The sequence below is a fragment of the Centroberyx affinis genome, unplaced genomic scaffold (assembly GCF_046629955.1).
Source record: "Centroberyx affinis isolate AG114_WGS23_722 - 3 ecotype Tasmania unplaced genomic scaffold, CSIRO-AGI_Caff_v1 ptg002805l_1, whole genome shotgun sequence".
Lineage (NCBI taxonomy): Eukaryota > Metazoa > Chordata > Actinopteri > Beryciformes > Berycidae > Centroberyx > Centroberyx affinis.
This window is the reverse complement of record NW_027280951.1, coordinates 33,262-49,576: the sequence shown is the minus strand read 5'-3', so window position 1 is coordinate 49,576 and position 16,315 is coordinate 33,262. Positions and strand designations below refer to the sequence as shown.

Genomic DNA, 16,315 nt, shown 5'->3' with positions numbered 1-16,315 from the left:
ACAAAACATGACATTTCACAAAACACAACGACATTTCAGAAAACACAACAACATTTCACAAAACACAACAACATTTCACAAAACACAACAACATTTCACAAAACACAACATTTCAGGAAAATGTTGTTGTGTTTTGTGAAATGTGGTGTTTTGTGAAATGTTGTTGTGTTTTGTGAAATGTTGTTGTGTTTTGACCCTCAGGGCCACCGTAATATCGCCCTACTTTAGAGTCACTTGCCTCAGTGAGCCAAATCATTCTCTCAAATTCACTCATCATGCACTCATTCACGCATACCAATATTTTCATTTTGGGGAACAAATATCCAGCAACAGTCCATAATCAAAGCATGGAGATTTTGGCTAGATCTGGGATATTTTGGCTAGTTCAGCAAACAGCTAGAGGACTCATTAACTATGCTTACTGACGATGTTCACCTCATTAACTATACATACAGTCAAAGAATCAGATCATTCATTATAATATTTTGGGTAACTTTACATTAAGACGTCCTTTGCTAAACAATACAACTACAACAACTATGATCTTGAGAAATGTGATTTTCATTGCACTGGATCTTTAAAGTACTGTAATTACTTATATTGTATAATGGCAGTTATTGCCCATATCTATAACTCTCCTGTCCTCCAGTTCTGTTCTTTAGGGAGTGTGCAGACAGTGTTAGTTAAAATACATTTGTGGGAGGAGGGAGGGAAAAGGAGTATTATTTTTAATCACTGAGGAGAGGCATTTTCTCAATAAACTGTGAGATATGGAGAGAAGGAGAGTGGCATCTGAATTACATTAGACAGACAGATATAGACATAGATAGATAGATAGATAGATAGATAACCATACTTGTTCTTTGCTGCTTCCTTCCATTCCTATCTTATCCTCTAATCTTATCTGTTTTCACATGTATCTGAAAGAATAATGATAGAAAGACCCTGTAGTCATTTACTCACCACAGTGTGTTTTTTTTTTTTTTTTTAGAGTTGGAATAAGTGTATATTTCACATCTTAAAATAAGTGTTTTCATGATTAGTTTTGTCTGCAGTTCTCTGGACGTACATGTTTTTAGCATGTAGGCCTATGTTTTGCTTTTTTCCCGAATAACGTCAAATCAAATCATGAGTAAGACTTGAATGAACTACAGAACTGAACCTAGTTCATCCCAACCTGAGGGAAAACAATGCAGAATAAAAAAATATATATCTATATCGCTGTAGCACCATTTCCTAGGCCTGCTATTGTTGTCTCATTCTGTCCACCTAAAGCAGGGCTACTTAGTAAGGTATTCAGGTCAAATTTGAGAGATAAACCAGACAGCAGACTGACATTGAACCAACCTATCAATGTTAGGACTGAGTATTTTATGCACCAATTACACTTATCTGATTATACATAGCTTTAAATACATAGCTGAATGTCCTCCTGGACTGCAGCCAATCACCAATTGATGTATTGCTGGTTTTCAATGCATTTGTGTATCCAGTGTGAAGTAAATACATATTTGTTTTAATCAAGGTCCTGTTAAAGGTTTTTTTTTTCTTTTTTATCTTTTAAAGTGACTTGCCGGTTGAAAACCATGTTAATTGCAGCCCCACTTAGCCTCGATTTTCCAGGCTAAGAAGAGCTCAAATTGGCAGGCTCCTCTAGCATCCCAGCCAAGTGTGGGCGTGTACACTTGGTAGCCCCGTATGTCGCCAAGCAATGCTTTCCAGAGGTTGTGGTAACAGTTTAATGTATTGTAGGCCAGTGATTCTCAACCTTTTTCATATCAAGGACCCCTAATTTAGCACACATTGGGGCCACAGACCCCCATTTGATGAGATTTTTATCACCGGCTAACTTCAACCAATCAGATCAACGAACCATATAAACAAACTCTTGCCGAAGCCAGTCAGGAGAAGAGCAAAAACATCTTTTCCGTCCAGAAAAGCCTTCAGTGCCGTTCTTTGCTCTTCTTTCAATGAATAAATACTCTCCAGTTCAGAAATAACTGATGTTATAGCAGCATCTACGCTAGTCTCTTTAGGAGCCGCCATTGTTGTGAACGAACAGTCGCTTATCGCTGTCGCCACACCTAAACCACGCCCGTAGCTGCCCTCATAGGACGCTGATTGGTCCGAACCACTGTGGTTCGGCCACAAATGCATAACTTGAAACCTGGCAAGATGAATGCTGTCTATGCGCATTTTTGCCAAGTCTGCACGGAGTTGTGGCGCATGCATCCCCGGATATGGACTAGTTCCTTTAAGATTTGGAATCATGTTTGGATCATGTCTATCTCCATTATCTAATGGAATTGTCTCCATTGTCTAATGGTGGAAATCCCAGATCACCGCCAAAATCTATTTAATTGTTCCTTGACCCAAGGCCGATCTGCCAACCCAATTTCATGGAAATCCGCTCTTAGGTTTTTGAGATATCCTGCTGACAATCAGACAGACAAACAAACTACAGATCTAATGCGTTAAAGTGTCTTGCTTTTCTACTGAGTTTAGTGCATCACGTGAATCACGGTGTGGGTCAATAGTGGAACCCTCCCTCCAGTGACATCAACCAAGTCTCAAATAACTACTGTGGAATCGAGTAGCAATTCTCTGTTTGGCCACCAGGAGACATCATCTGCTGGCAAAATGTGCAAATTGTAGACCACAGTAGTGAGAATGTAAGGGAAATCGGGAAAGTCATCATAGATGGAAAGGAGAAAAAATGATTAGCTTGCATACTCGCTGTAATAGCATGTGTGTGTGTGTGTGTGTGTGTGTAAGGGATGTGCATTAGACTGACTGAACTGTTTTGAAACTTTGTATGCTGTACATAGGTATACAAATTCAAAACTGAGAGGGTGCACATTCGACATTTTGATGCGGCATCTGAGAGATTACAATGGCAGATTTGACAAGTTTTACTCACTGTGTTGTATTTGAGGCTGAAAAATATATTCATGAGAAAAAAAGCAAACGTCACAATTAGAACACGGGCGCATGAATATGTTTGGCAAGTGTAAATTGAGTGAATTGATAAAATCCAAATGAATGACTGGAGGAGATTTGTATTGTGTTGGGTTGGTGATGTACAGGACAGTCTATTGGAGATTTAAGTTGGGTGTTGATGTCATGAATCGTGATTCATGGAATGATTCATAGAAGAGAATCTGGCAGAATTAATTTGAGGCAACCGGCATCTGTATGATACCTCATCGCCACCTGCATGCTGACAGGAATACTGCAGAAAATTCATAGAGTAACATTTCCAGGACTCCACAGACTGACATTAACACTTGTAAAAAAAGCTTCGTGCAGAGCAAGAAGAAATGGGAAAATGTAGTGGCGATGGAGATGCTGCGCAGTGGGGAGTGTATCTATGTTCCCAGGGTCCTATGTTCCCAGGGTCCTATGTTCCCAGGCTCCTAAGTTCCCAAGGGCCTAAGTTCCCAAGGTCCTATGTTTCCAGGGTCCTATGTTCCCAAGGTCCTATGTTCCCAGGGTCCTATGTTCCCCAGTTCAATATTCTGTTAACACACATTAACCCTCCTATTGTGTTCGGGTCAAATTTGACCCGTTTCAAGTTAAAATATTTCATAAATATTATCCAATTTTTTTTATTGGAACAAGGCTTCAAAACAGCTATATAAACACAACAAAACCAATGGTTATCATTTTATTTGATTTTGAAGGTCTCTAACCCTAACACTAACCCTAGAACTGGGGAACACAGGACCCTGGGAACATAGGACCCTTTGTCATGTTCCCATTATGTGCCATATAACTCTGGGGAACATAGGACCCTGGGAACATAGGAATGACTCCGCGCAGGGCTTTTGTGCAACCGGTCATCCTTCAGCGCCTGGGATGGTTGTCAGTCTATATTAAGCATCGGGCGACGGAATCAAATTTCATGGTATGGTCTAATTCAACTCATCAGTCTATGGAAATGGGTAGCGTAGAATGAGCTTTGTGCTCTTTTTTGCTTGCTGTTTGTACTTGTAGCCTTCAACCGTGGAAGTAGAGGAGCAGGCAACTGATGCATCAAGGAGGAGAATGCCACTAACACCCCTTTTCCACCAAATTAGCTCTGGTTCTTGAACCAGGATTCTTGGAACCTTGGTGCTATCTAGCGAACCAGCCCGTGTTTCCACCAGTTTTGAGCGGAACCATTGTAATCAAGGATGCGTCATCAACGGAGGGCGTTGCACAATTCACACCGGAAGTAAACAGTAGTAGCAAGATGGCGGATCGCATTGATTACCTGCGAGCTTTTGTTCTGTTATTATACCTGTAGAATATGACACGCCCACTGACGTCATCACGGTTCGCACTTGAGAACCTGCTATTTGTTGGTTCCAGCTGGGAACCAACTTTCGGGTTCCGAACCAATTTATTTTTGGTCGAAATGCTCCGAACGGTTCAAAATTAGGTGCGCGAACCAGAACAGAACCCGTTCCATGTTGGTGGAAAAGGGGTATGATAGCAATAACATGAGGCTTGTTGTTGATTGATATGGCACAAACAATTCCTTGTTATGATGTGGAGCAGGGCCAATCAGAGCCTTATATACAAGTAGGAGGATTTTAAAATCAATTTGAGTATTTACAAGATTCCTAGCATGTTCTTTGCTCTCCAGAGAAAAGAACAGGCTGCAATTCCCTGTCTCTTTGCTTTTGCACCTAAAATAACAACTTCTGTTTTATCACGATTTAGTTGCAAGACATTTTGGGCCATCCATGTATTGGTAACACTTTACAATAAGGGTCACTAAGTTAAGGGTTAGTTAATGCTTAATAAGGTTTAGTTAATGCTTAATAAGCATTAACTAACCTTTAATTAACAGTTAACTAATGTGTAATTTACTAATGGTTTTCATGTTAACTAAGGTATTAATTTATACATTATTTAATAGTTTAAAGATGACTATTAAATAATGTATAAATTAATACCTTACCACCATTAGTAAATGATTACCAGACACATTAGTTTACTGTTAATTAAGGGTTAGTTAATGCTTATTAAGCATTAACTAACCCTTAACTTAGTGACCCTTATTGTAAAGTGTTACCCATGTATTAATGTCCTTAATGCATTTAATCAGTGATTCCACAGGGCGTAAAGTATTTAACTAACCAAATACACACTAATGTTGGAATGTGTAGAGCAGGTGACGTCACCAACTGACATGGAACTCACATACACACGCATATACAGGCACACTGCTGCTACTACTGCTACTATTGCACATGTCCACACACACTACACATGTCCACACACACACACCACATGCACAAACATGCACACACACACACACACACACACACACACACACACACACACACACACACACACACACACCACACACAAGCACACACAGCTGTACACCAACTACATCAATGTGGAAAAAACCTTTCCTGCAAATCATGTCTCTTGCTTACTGAGCAGTATCTAATTAGTATGTTGTACTAGTGTGAAAATTGAACTTTAAATCGTCACATCTTCACAGCTGTGATTTTTCACACAACTGTGCAGACTGTTGAATATCTTTTGTTTGAACTATGGGTGTGATATGCAATATGGTCTACTACAGTCAGGCTTAAAAACATTTGAAACATTTTTTGCTTTCACTGTTTGTCTGTCTCCTTCTGGCTCTCCATGTTAATCTCTCAATATTACAAAGTCTATGTTAATTTGATGTGATTGTTAGATTCTGTAACCCATGTCATTTATCATTTATCACTATCAACATCATGTGAGTACTTTAATATTGTTCTAACCATCGGCATTCATTCGCCTCTAGCAATGTATGAACAGCCTGCGGTCGACTGCTGTCATCACCACCATGTTATAGATCCTATTAGCATTACAAATATGTCTATTTGTGTGTGTTGTTTAGGTTGTAAGGAGTGTTGTGAGCGATGCGTGGGCAGTCTGCCCTGGGCTTCTCTCATCGCCACTATTCTCCTGTATATGGGCGTGGCCTTGTTCTGTGGGTGTGGCCACGAGGCTTTGAGTGGCACCGTCACCATCCTCCAGAACTACTTTGAACTCATCAGAGCCCCTGGAGAAGTACTGGACGTTTTCACCATGTAAGTGACTTGGATTTACTTTTATTTCCCCGGTAAGGTTAACTGAGTGGACTTACTCTTGTTCACGCTGTTTTTTTTTATAATGCATTTCTTACCGTCAACAAATCCTATGAAAATAACAAAATCAACAATGCGTTTGCTCTACTCTCATTACTTTCCGACTTCCCACGTACCGTTTTTAGCCTTCAACCCGGAAGTCATTGGCTCCAATTGTAAGATAAAAACCTTGAAATACAGCTCACAAAGACATAGTTTACATTTTAAAAATCGCTAACTGTTACCACAAAAAGTCAGGCTGTTGTAGTTATTACATTAATCAAATTCAAATGGGAACAAATTCCTCATTACGCCGGGGACTATTTTCTGTGCTACGGAACTACTTTCCTTAGATCGCAAACGTGTTTACAGTCGGCTTATTAAGTTGTTTGAGGAAAAAGTCGGCCGGCCCGGTGCATGGTGATGATGAAATATGCTGCAGAGCAGCAGCATGGCTCTGTGACGTGTTTTTAACCATTTTTTTTAATACAATGGAGTTCTATGGCTGCTGGGACATGGCTGCATTGGGCACCGGCTATATGGACGAGACTTGTTGGCAAAACAAAACCATTGCTGATTTTGTTATTTTCATAGGATTTGTTGACGGTAAGAAATGCATTAAAAAACACCAGCCTTATCCTTTAAAGCTGCAATAAATTATTTTCCCACCAATAGCGGGTGACAGAAACCGCAACACGTTTGTAAATAAAGCACAGCAAAGCTACTGGACTACGGAAGCCCCTAAGGACAAACCTAGTGAAGGACTGTGCATAAAGGCTAATAGCTAAGCTAAACATACCTACAGAGAAGTGTCGCTGGTTACCAGTCTCACTTTGTTAGATTTTTCTCCCGCTGAAGGTTACATGTCCCAATGACAAGTGAAGAGGCAGGTAGCAAGTTTACTATTAACAAGTTTACTCGCTCGCTTCATCAAATTTTTTTCAGAAATGAGAGGTGGAGAGCGCTGCTTTTAAACAGCGAGGGAGGAGACAAGCTAGTTTTAAAAAAAATGAAAAGCTACTGCATGGGCCGGGAGGAACATCGTTCCAGAGCGGAATTTGACAATAACTTTTTAGAAAAGAGGTGAAAACAGCAACACAGCTGGCTTGTGTGTGAATATTGGTGGATATTGGTTTATATCATTTTGTCTCAATGAAATCTCCAAATAGCATACATCAGTTCCGGATTGGTTATAGGATATCGCTTATTGCAGGTTTAATGGTCCAGTCAGTGTCGTCTACCTCTGATATGATGGAGGTTACTGACCACAGCTACATAAAAAAGTCAGGAAAACCTGACATAAAATTTTATTTTCTATGCACAGTTTGCACAGTTTACAGTTTTCACAAAAAAACATTATTGAACAATTAAATTAATTTAATTGTTCAATTGTGCAGTGGGTCCACTCTTGGATACTCAATTTTATATCATCAGACTGTGATGGCCAATGTATTCCAGGAGCTATTTTGTAATGATGTGTTGTAACTGGTTGTACCCACTTTCCTGCATCATATACTTTTACTTCAGTTAGTGATTTCCTACATTTCCCAGAATGCGTTTCGACAACCTATGAACGGAGTCCATGTGTATATGACTGGAGTAAAGTTAGCTTGATATATACTATATATATCATACCTCTCATATCTCTCATACAGAGAGAGAGAGAGGGGGACAGACACATACACACACACACACACAGACTTTGATTTGTTTAGAGAAAGAGTAAAGTACTCATAGCGGAATCATTGATTATTTCAAAACACATTACCAAATAGGCAAACAATACCTAAAGCAAAATAAATGGCTACTTACAATCACTAAAAACAAAGAAAAGTCTACATGCAATACCTAAAAACAAAAAAAATGACTATTTAAAACACCTGTATGTATGTGGTGTGTGTGTGTGTGTGTGTGTGTATGCTCTCTCTACAGTATTGACATCCTGAAGTACATCATCTATGGACTGGCAGCTGGATTCTTTGTGTTTGGTGTGCTGTTGTTGGTGGAGGGTTTTTTCACCACTGGAGCTATAAGGGATCTCTATGGAGAATTCAAGATCACTGCCTGTGGACGCTGTCTTACCGCATTTGTAAGAATACTTCATATTGTCCAATTAAACAGATTAACGCTAATCGATTTAACACAATACATTTTGAATTTCGATTTAACGTGATACATTTTGAATTTTAAGCGTTACTCATTCAAATAAATAGGGTACTGCTAGCAAGGTGTTTTTAAAGCAATATTCCACTGAGTTTTAACATGCGGGTTATTCGGCCCCCATGTTCGGCCCCCATGTATTCATTTGAATGAGGCCACAAAAATAGCCTGAAAACTGACATTTGACACGTTTGTGAGGAGATTCAACAATAGATCCTGCTTTGAAGAAAATAAAACAAATTTGGGTCCTTCATGATTTTGCATTTCTATCCTTGCTTTACACTAAAATTAGTAATTAAAAATAAAAGGTAACACTTTACAATAAGGGTACATTAACTAAGGGTTAGTTAATGCTTGATAAGCATTAACTAACCCTTAATTAACAGTTAACTAATGTGTCTGGTAATCATTTACTAATGGTGTTCATGTTACCTAAGGTATTCATTTATACATTATTTAATAGTCATCTTTATAAACTATTAAATAATGTATCAATTAATACCTTAGTTAACATGAACACCATTAGTAAAGTATTACCAGACACATTAGTTAACTGTTAATTACCTTAATTAATGTACCCTTATTGTAAAGTGTTACCAAATAAAAGTAGACCTGGTGTCCCAAACAGGAACTATCTCTCCTAAATGGTATCCCTCCGCTATGTTCTCTTCTATCAATAAAAATGTTATTTGGTGAAATGATGCTCTAAAACGTTGGACCCACAGTCAATTCAAAATTGCAGCGGGATCTGTTGTTGAATATGTTCACGAACATGTTAAATGTCAGTTTTCAGGCTATTTTTGTGGCCTCATTCAAATGAATGGGAAGTAAAAATCTGAATGCTACAAACTCATCCAGCTGCATCCGAGTAGCAACTGATCATGTAGTAACTGTTGCATAATGTAAAAACCCACCCCTACATGGGTCTAAAAATATAATAAAACCTGTTAATGTAATGGATTTCCACATAATGTAATAAAATCTTCAGACAGATATTATAATAATTCAACGTTTTCACATTTCAGAATTTTTTTCACATTGTTTTCTGATGTCACGTGTTTGTACTTCTGATGTAAAAAATTCAATTCTCAGGTGAAAAGTCCACATGTAGTCACCTGACATTACATGTGATGTTTGTTTAACATGTGAAAAATTAATTTCACATACAAAACCAGCATGTGTCGCAAAAGCACATGTGCTTTGAATTGTTTTTTGTAAGGAGATTGCTGGTTGAATGTATTAGATTATCAGGACAAATATACACAGGTTTTATAAAATTTTTGACTAATTTAGAGGGAAACTTTATGAAACTTAAATGCGTTTTTACATTACCTCGCAGATAAATCCATTATCTGGGATACATAAATAATACTTACTCACTGCAAAATGTTTCATCCTTGTCACTCAGCATCTCATCTCCCTCCGCTTCTAGTTGATGTTCCTGGCCTATCTGTTTTTCCTGGTGTGGCTTGGAGTGACAGCATTCACCAGCCTGCCCGTCTTCATGTACTTCAATGTCTGGTCCATGTGCCAGAACACCAGTTTGGTGGAGGGAGCTAACCTCTGCCTGGACCTACGCCAGTTTGGTACGTGACACGACAGACAAATAGACCCATTGGTGGTGGATGGATGGAGGAACTAAGTGATTGTCTGAGTAGATTTATTTTTTGTATAATAAATATGAGTTGACCATCTCTGTGTTGTATGTTGTCTTATGTTCTTTAGGTTGTGTTACTTCTCAGAAGTGATTGCTAATGTTCTTTACCTTGTGTTCTTATTTTACTTACCGTATTTCCTCTAATAGTGGCTGGTAGTCAATTAAAAGCTGGGTCTGCGATAATGGCCGGGGCCGTGGTCGACACGAACAAATAAAGGCCGGCCCCAAATACAGGCCGGGGAAAAAAACAAAGGAAAAAACAACGGTGGATACCGGTAAACTCCTGGTGCCTGTTATATAATGTAACTGTAGTTTGTAGTAATGTACAAGTGCCACAAGATGGCAGTATGCCACAAGATGGCTCGGCTGGGGGAAGTCTCTGGAGCATGCCGTCGTCAATTACCGTAATTATCGGTAATGCATTGCAGTAACAAAAAAACGTCTACCTAACGTACCCCAACAGAAGCAGATCAGAAAACAAGGAGGCTTCGTACTAAAATATGAGCAAATATACTTATCAAACAGAGAGAATTAGAAATAAAGGCCTGTCTCTAATATAAGCCTGCTTCCAATAAAGGCCTGGTACCCTCTGCAGTTTAGGTAAATAAAGGCCCGGGCCAATATTAGAGGAAATACGGTATGTTGTGTTTCTTTCACAGGAGTGGTGACCATTTCTGTGATAGAAGGTGTATGTTTATGTGTCTTACAGAGACAGAATCATCCAGCGATTCAACAGGCGACCTGGACTAATTAACCTCTGCCTATGTATCAGTGTGTATTAGTAGATGCTGGCAGAAGAGCCTATGGACCGAACACATTTCTGGTTCACATTCTGGTGCTCAGCATGTGTAAATTTATCCAGGATCAGATTAACCTTGGAGTGGTGGTATTCTAGAAAGTAGAGAAGTGGGCTTGTGACCAGAGGGGCACTGGTTCAATACTAATACTCTCACCCTTAACAGCTACTATCAAGGTACCCTCTAGCAAGGCACTGAACCCCAACTGCTACAGTGGAGCTTCTCAGTGGCCAACAGTAGAAGACTTAGTGAAGCAGGGTGTTACTGGGGAGTAGCATGACTCTCAGTCAACCTTAATTAGATAAATACATTTTTTTTTTAAAGAAACGACAGAAAAATCGCATCACCGCTGCTGAAGTCAGTATTGGCCTTTCTGGGCTCGAGGCAACAGTCTATCTTCAGGCATCATTGCTCAGTTCATAGGCTACTGAAAAACACAGAGATATAGGCAGAGTTTCATTACTCCAGCTTAATTTCTCCATGTTAATTAGTCCAGGTCATTTCGTTGACTGGCTGGATGTGCGTAGCTCTCTCTTCCTTGATAGATGGATGAAGAGATGGAGGGTGTATGTTGATGATGTTGTCGTCATTTGTCAGGATTGGTGACCATCTCTGAGGAGAGGAAAGTGTGTACAGAATCTGAGAAGTTCGTCAAGATGTGTGAATCCAACGAGGTAAGGAAAAGAGCGAGTAAAGTGTTGGCTGGTGTTGCTTCATGGGTTCAATGTGCAAATTGTAAAGTTGGACTGTGTTTTGTATGTTACTAAAGTTTGGTTGTGTTACAGTGTATCTAGTAATAGCAAGAATTTGTTATTTCCAATGCGGTAGCATAGTTAGCGTTGGTCAGCCTCTCAATGTAAAACGTTGTTTGAAGTACAGTAGACATAGCTATAGGACTGCAGCACTTGTCCAGACTCTGTGCTGATACACCTTGATGGAGAGCAGGCTGAAGCTGGCATTGGTGATGACAATTGAATTTACTTCCTTCACTTAAACAGTTTTGTGGTTAATATTACACTACCTACTATCAGTGGTGGAAACTAACTAAGTACATTTACTCAAGTACTGTACTTAAGTACAATTTTGAGATACTTGTACTTTACTTGAGTATTTCCATTTGATGCTACTTTATACCTCCACTCCACTACATTTCAGAGGGAAATATTGTACTTTCTACTCCACTACATTTATTTGACAGCTTTAGTTACTTTTCAGATGGAGATTTGACACAATGGATAATATAACAAGCTTTTAAAATACAACACATTGTTAAAGATTAAACCAGTGGTTTCCAACCTTTTTGGCTTTTGATGTCTTACAAAAAGCAGTGTGTAGTCGCATTTCAGATGTCTATGAGTTGTGTACAGCTCCACCAAATAGTGATTTTTCCCTCTAAACCTCACATGGTTTCATTTCAATAAATGTTCAAATGATCCAATATTTCAGCAAAAATCAAAGATTAGAGAAAAAGTCCAAAAACTGAAAACAGATTTGTGTATCAGAACTTTGTTTTTTCTTCTTTCCTCTCCCATTAATCATCTCACGACCCCTCAGATTTATCTGGTGACCGTTTGGAGGGGCCCGACCCCTAAGTTGAAAACCACTGAACTAAACTAGCTAACTGTATATAAAGTAGTTCAAACTAGCTCCACCTCCAGCAGCTACAACAATAACATGCTGCTTACACACTGATGCTTCAGTATTAATAATCTAATGATGTCATATATAATAAAATATCAGTCAGAGGGACCAAACCACTACTTTTACTTTAATACTTTAACTACATTTTGCTGCTAATACTTATGTACTTTTACTTAAGTAGGATTTTTCATGCAGGACTTTTACTTGTAATGGAGTATTTTTACATTGCTGTATTGGTACTTTTACTTAAGTAAAGGATCCGAGTACTTCTTCCACCACTGCCTACTATGATGTATTGTATGAATTTCTGTCAAAAATGACTGACCATTACATTGTCTTGTGCGTGTTGCAGCTGGACCTGACCTTCCATCTGTTCGTGTGTGCACTGGCGGGTGCGGGAGCTGCAGTCATCGCCATGGTGAGAACCACTATCCTTGTATCCCATTAGTCAAGGGCTTGGAGCGTTGATTGGTCCTGACCTTCTGACACTAACAATTCAGATAACACCCAGTAGGCAGCGATGGACTACAGGGTGAAACATGGAGGCTGGTCTGCCATATTGAGAGATGCAGTAAAGATAAATTAAACAATAGGAGGGAGAGGAGAGGGAAGTGTAACAACTCCTACTGTAATTAATGCACATAATTAGGGTTGGGTACCGAAACCCGGTACTACTATGGCACAGGTTCCTATATGACGGTTCCATATTTTATTTAAAGCTGCAGTAAGTGAAATTTTCAGACCACTAGAGGGTGACGGAAACTGCAACACATTTGTAAATAAGACACAGCAAAGCCGCTGCACTACGTAGGCCTACAAAGGACCTATATTGCAAAGCATCGTGCCTAAAGGCTAATAGCTAAGCTAAACATACCTACAAAGAAGTGTCACCGGTTACCAGACTCGCTTTGCCAGATTTTTCTCCCGCTGAAGGTTACATGTCCCACAATGACAAGAGGTAGGTAGCAAGTTTACTAGTTTAACAAGTTTACTCACTCGCTTCATTGATTCCGCCATTACGAGAGTTTTTTTTCAGGAATAGGAGAGGGTGAGGGCTAGTTACTGTTAACTATGGATATTTTCCATGGAAATGCAACCTAAGGGTTTGCGCTTCTTCTTTGTGTTCACAACTGATTGTCTCTCTATGTCTAAATATCTAGAAATATTTATGAAATTTGATATTTAGCTTCTTAAATATGCATGTATTCACATCACTTAACTTTATGGTAGGGAACTTATCAAGAAATCACACTAAAACACTCAAAATCACGTCAGAGAGTATGTGTCCGGAATTGGATAAGATTTCCGGAATTAAATGCAGTTAGATTTGGTTGAAATAAAAATACATACTGTATACTCTCAGCCCTCCATTGCACATGGTTACCCACTGAATTAAAAAAAGACAAAAACATCTTAGCCACCTTGGCTCACACTACGTAAGTTTGCTGTTTCTATGATGATGACTGACTCGCATGCTGTCGAAGCGTTTTGATTTTCAGAATTTCAGTAGTGGATTTTTGTCCCTAAGGGGTAAAGAATATGATTTTTTATGAATGACATTGATGTTTTTAAATGGTTTAATTTCAAACATTTTATAGTTATAATTTCCCTCTTTCCTCTCAAAAAATAGAGGAGCATCCTCTCCTGCCTCTATGGACCAGCCTCAACTAAATTATTCATAGGCAAGACCATGCAAATCAAGCTTGCACCCAATTCACTAACACCACAGCACCAACTCCCCCAAAGTGTTGGAGCGCATATAAGATAAGCAGAAATGTCCTAATGAATAAGATGGAAACTCTGCACTCTTAGCTCAAGCAACTGAGTACGCAAATAATGCACAGATTGCCCTCGCAATGCAATTTTAGAGAATCTAGACCTACGTAAATGTCTTTTTAGTGTCTGGTGGAAGTGAAGATGGTCAAGAGGTTCAGCCATCGTTGGTGGTGCTGTTAAGGAGACACTTTGTATTTCACCCTTAAGTTGTGATTCTTCATCAATGACCAAACCTGACACCAGAATTTAATTTTGGCAACTCAGGTGAATCTACGGTGTCACAATTAGAGGGGATGGGACACTCTTCTCTGTGGCCTCTCTCTCCCCGATGTTACAAAGAAACAAGCAAATAGTAAACATGTTGTCCCCCACCAGTGATGTAGTTCCACCCTTGGGTCAGTCAGTGATTGCTGAGTGTACTTGAAATATGAGTGAAATTGTATAAGCATTTTCGTACGGGACAATGAAAGGACAGATTGACCATATATTTCTGTTGCCTACTCTCCTCAGAATTAGGCTTACAAGTTATATTTTGAAATGTAGTAAGTGTAACTGTCCTGTTTTTACTCAATACAGTACAAAATATAACTACAATACGCAATAAATACAATCCGTACATTACACAATGTACACTACAATACAATTTATAATACAATATATAACATACAACACCAGGAGCGTGAGTGTTATGAATAATATAAATGCTAAATGTTAAGTGATATATGGTATTCCACAGTAGGTAAGTGGTAATATGATATAAGTAGTCAACACTGACGGCACAGTGGTAGTGCAGTGATGAGTGCAATAACAGTCCAACAGTCCAACAACTGTACAATAACTACAGTGTCTTGTGGTTAGAGGTTCGCCCAAAAATTCTCCATTGACTCTCACTTCAACACATCAACCCAGTCTGATGTCTCCAAGTGTGTAGCGTGTGTAGACTATTATGTTACCTATGATAACTTTAACTGTACTGCTTTACCACTGAGTCCCCATTCATTTTCCCCCACATTGTATGATAACTTTAACTGTATGACCTGCTTTACCACTGAGTCCCCATTCATTGTCAATGCCGCCCCCTAGCGGCACAAAGTCAACGTTACAGTGTGACTAACAAACAAACGAACAAACTAACGGACGGAGACAGATCCATAGTCCTCTCTTTGGTGGGGGAATCTATCCCATTTTTGCTGTTTAGTTTGCTCCATAACTATGGAGGGCAATAGTTATAGTTATAACTATTGCCTTCCCATCTCCGTGTCCTATCCTGTCATCCCTTCTACTCTCCTCCTCCCTCAGGTCCATTTCCTGATGGCACTAGCTGCTAATTGGGGCTATCTGAAGGATGCTAGCCGGATGCAGAAGTATGAAGACATCAAGTCTAAGGAGGAACAAGAGCTGCATGACATCCACTCTACACGCTCAAAAGAACGCCTCAATGCCTACACATAAGCACACACCCACGGAATGACACACTCACCACCTGTTAGACACACACAAGATGATAAATGCAAGTTAATATACACACACACACGCATACACAAATAGGAGCAGACACAAGCTGATGTATAGCAGAAACATACATACAAACAAGAGTTGATAGACAAACATATGAACATAATGTGGCACACACGTGCATGCACACACACACACACACATATACACACACACTAACAATGACTAACAATTGTGAAGTAGACAGAAATGAGTTGATGGGCTACATACACACACACCATTCCCCTCCACCTCAGACACACACACACACACACACACGTACATACTAACATCATGAGCTGAAACTTATTCGTAAAGGAATCCACAGAGTTTTCAGTAGATTTTCCCGTTGGTCAACTTCCCTGTTTAGTGATGAGAACGTAGAATAAGGAAGAATAAGGAGACACATAAAAATAAGTGAAATTAGCTACTGAGACCATAACCTCTTGTGGAAAAAATGTATTGACTTGAATTGAGTTGAGCCGGGTCTGGAGCTTTTTTGGAGCCGGCCTCTAGTGGACATTAGAAGAACTGCTGCTGCTACCACCTCCACACTGGCTTCAAAATTCACCCGTGGTTTTGGCCACCTGGGTTATACTAGGCTCCATGCTAACTCTTTAGCATTCACTGGTGATAGTAGGCTCCAAACTAACATTTTAGCATACACTATG

The 16,315-nt window shown here is 39.4% G+C and overlaps 1 protein-coding gene across 1 annotated transcript in view; it reads left to right on the top strand.

The window, feature by feature from the left end:
• LOC139657980 (neuronal membrane glycoprotein M6-a-like) overlaps window positions 1–15,602 on the top strand; it is a 44,290-nt gene extending 28,688 nt beyond the window's left edge. The window contains exons 2-7 of the mRNA XM_071535979.1: window positions 5,891–6,083; window positions 8,052–8,208; window positions 9,712–9,865; window positions 11,331–11,407; window positions 12,727–12,792; window positions 15,450–15,602. Of these exons, the coding sequence (XP_071392080.1) occupies window positions 5,891–6,083; window positions 8,052–8,208; window positions 9,712–9,865; window positions 11,331–11,407; window positions 12,727–12,792; window positions 15,450–15,602 (800 nt within the window). The remainder of the gene's footprint in view (window positions 1–5,890; window positions 6,084–8,051; window positions 8,209–9,711; window positions 9,866–11,330; window positions 11,408–12,726; window positions 12,793–15,449) is intronic.
• Window positions 15,603–16,315: the final 713 nt, after the last annotated feature.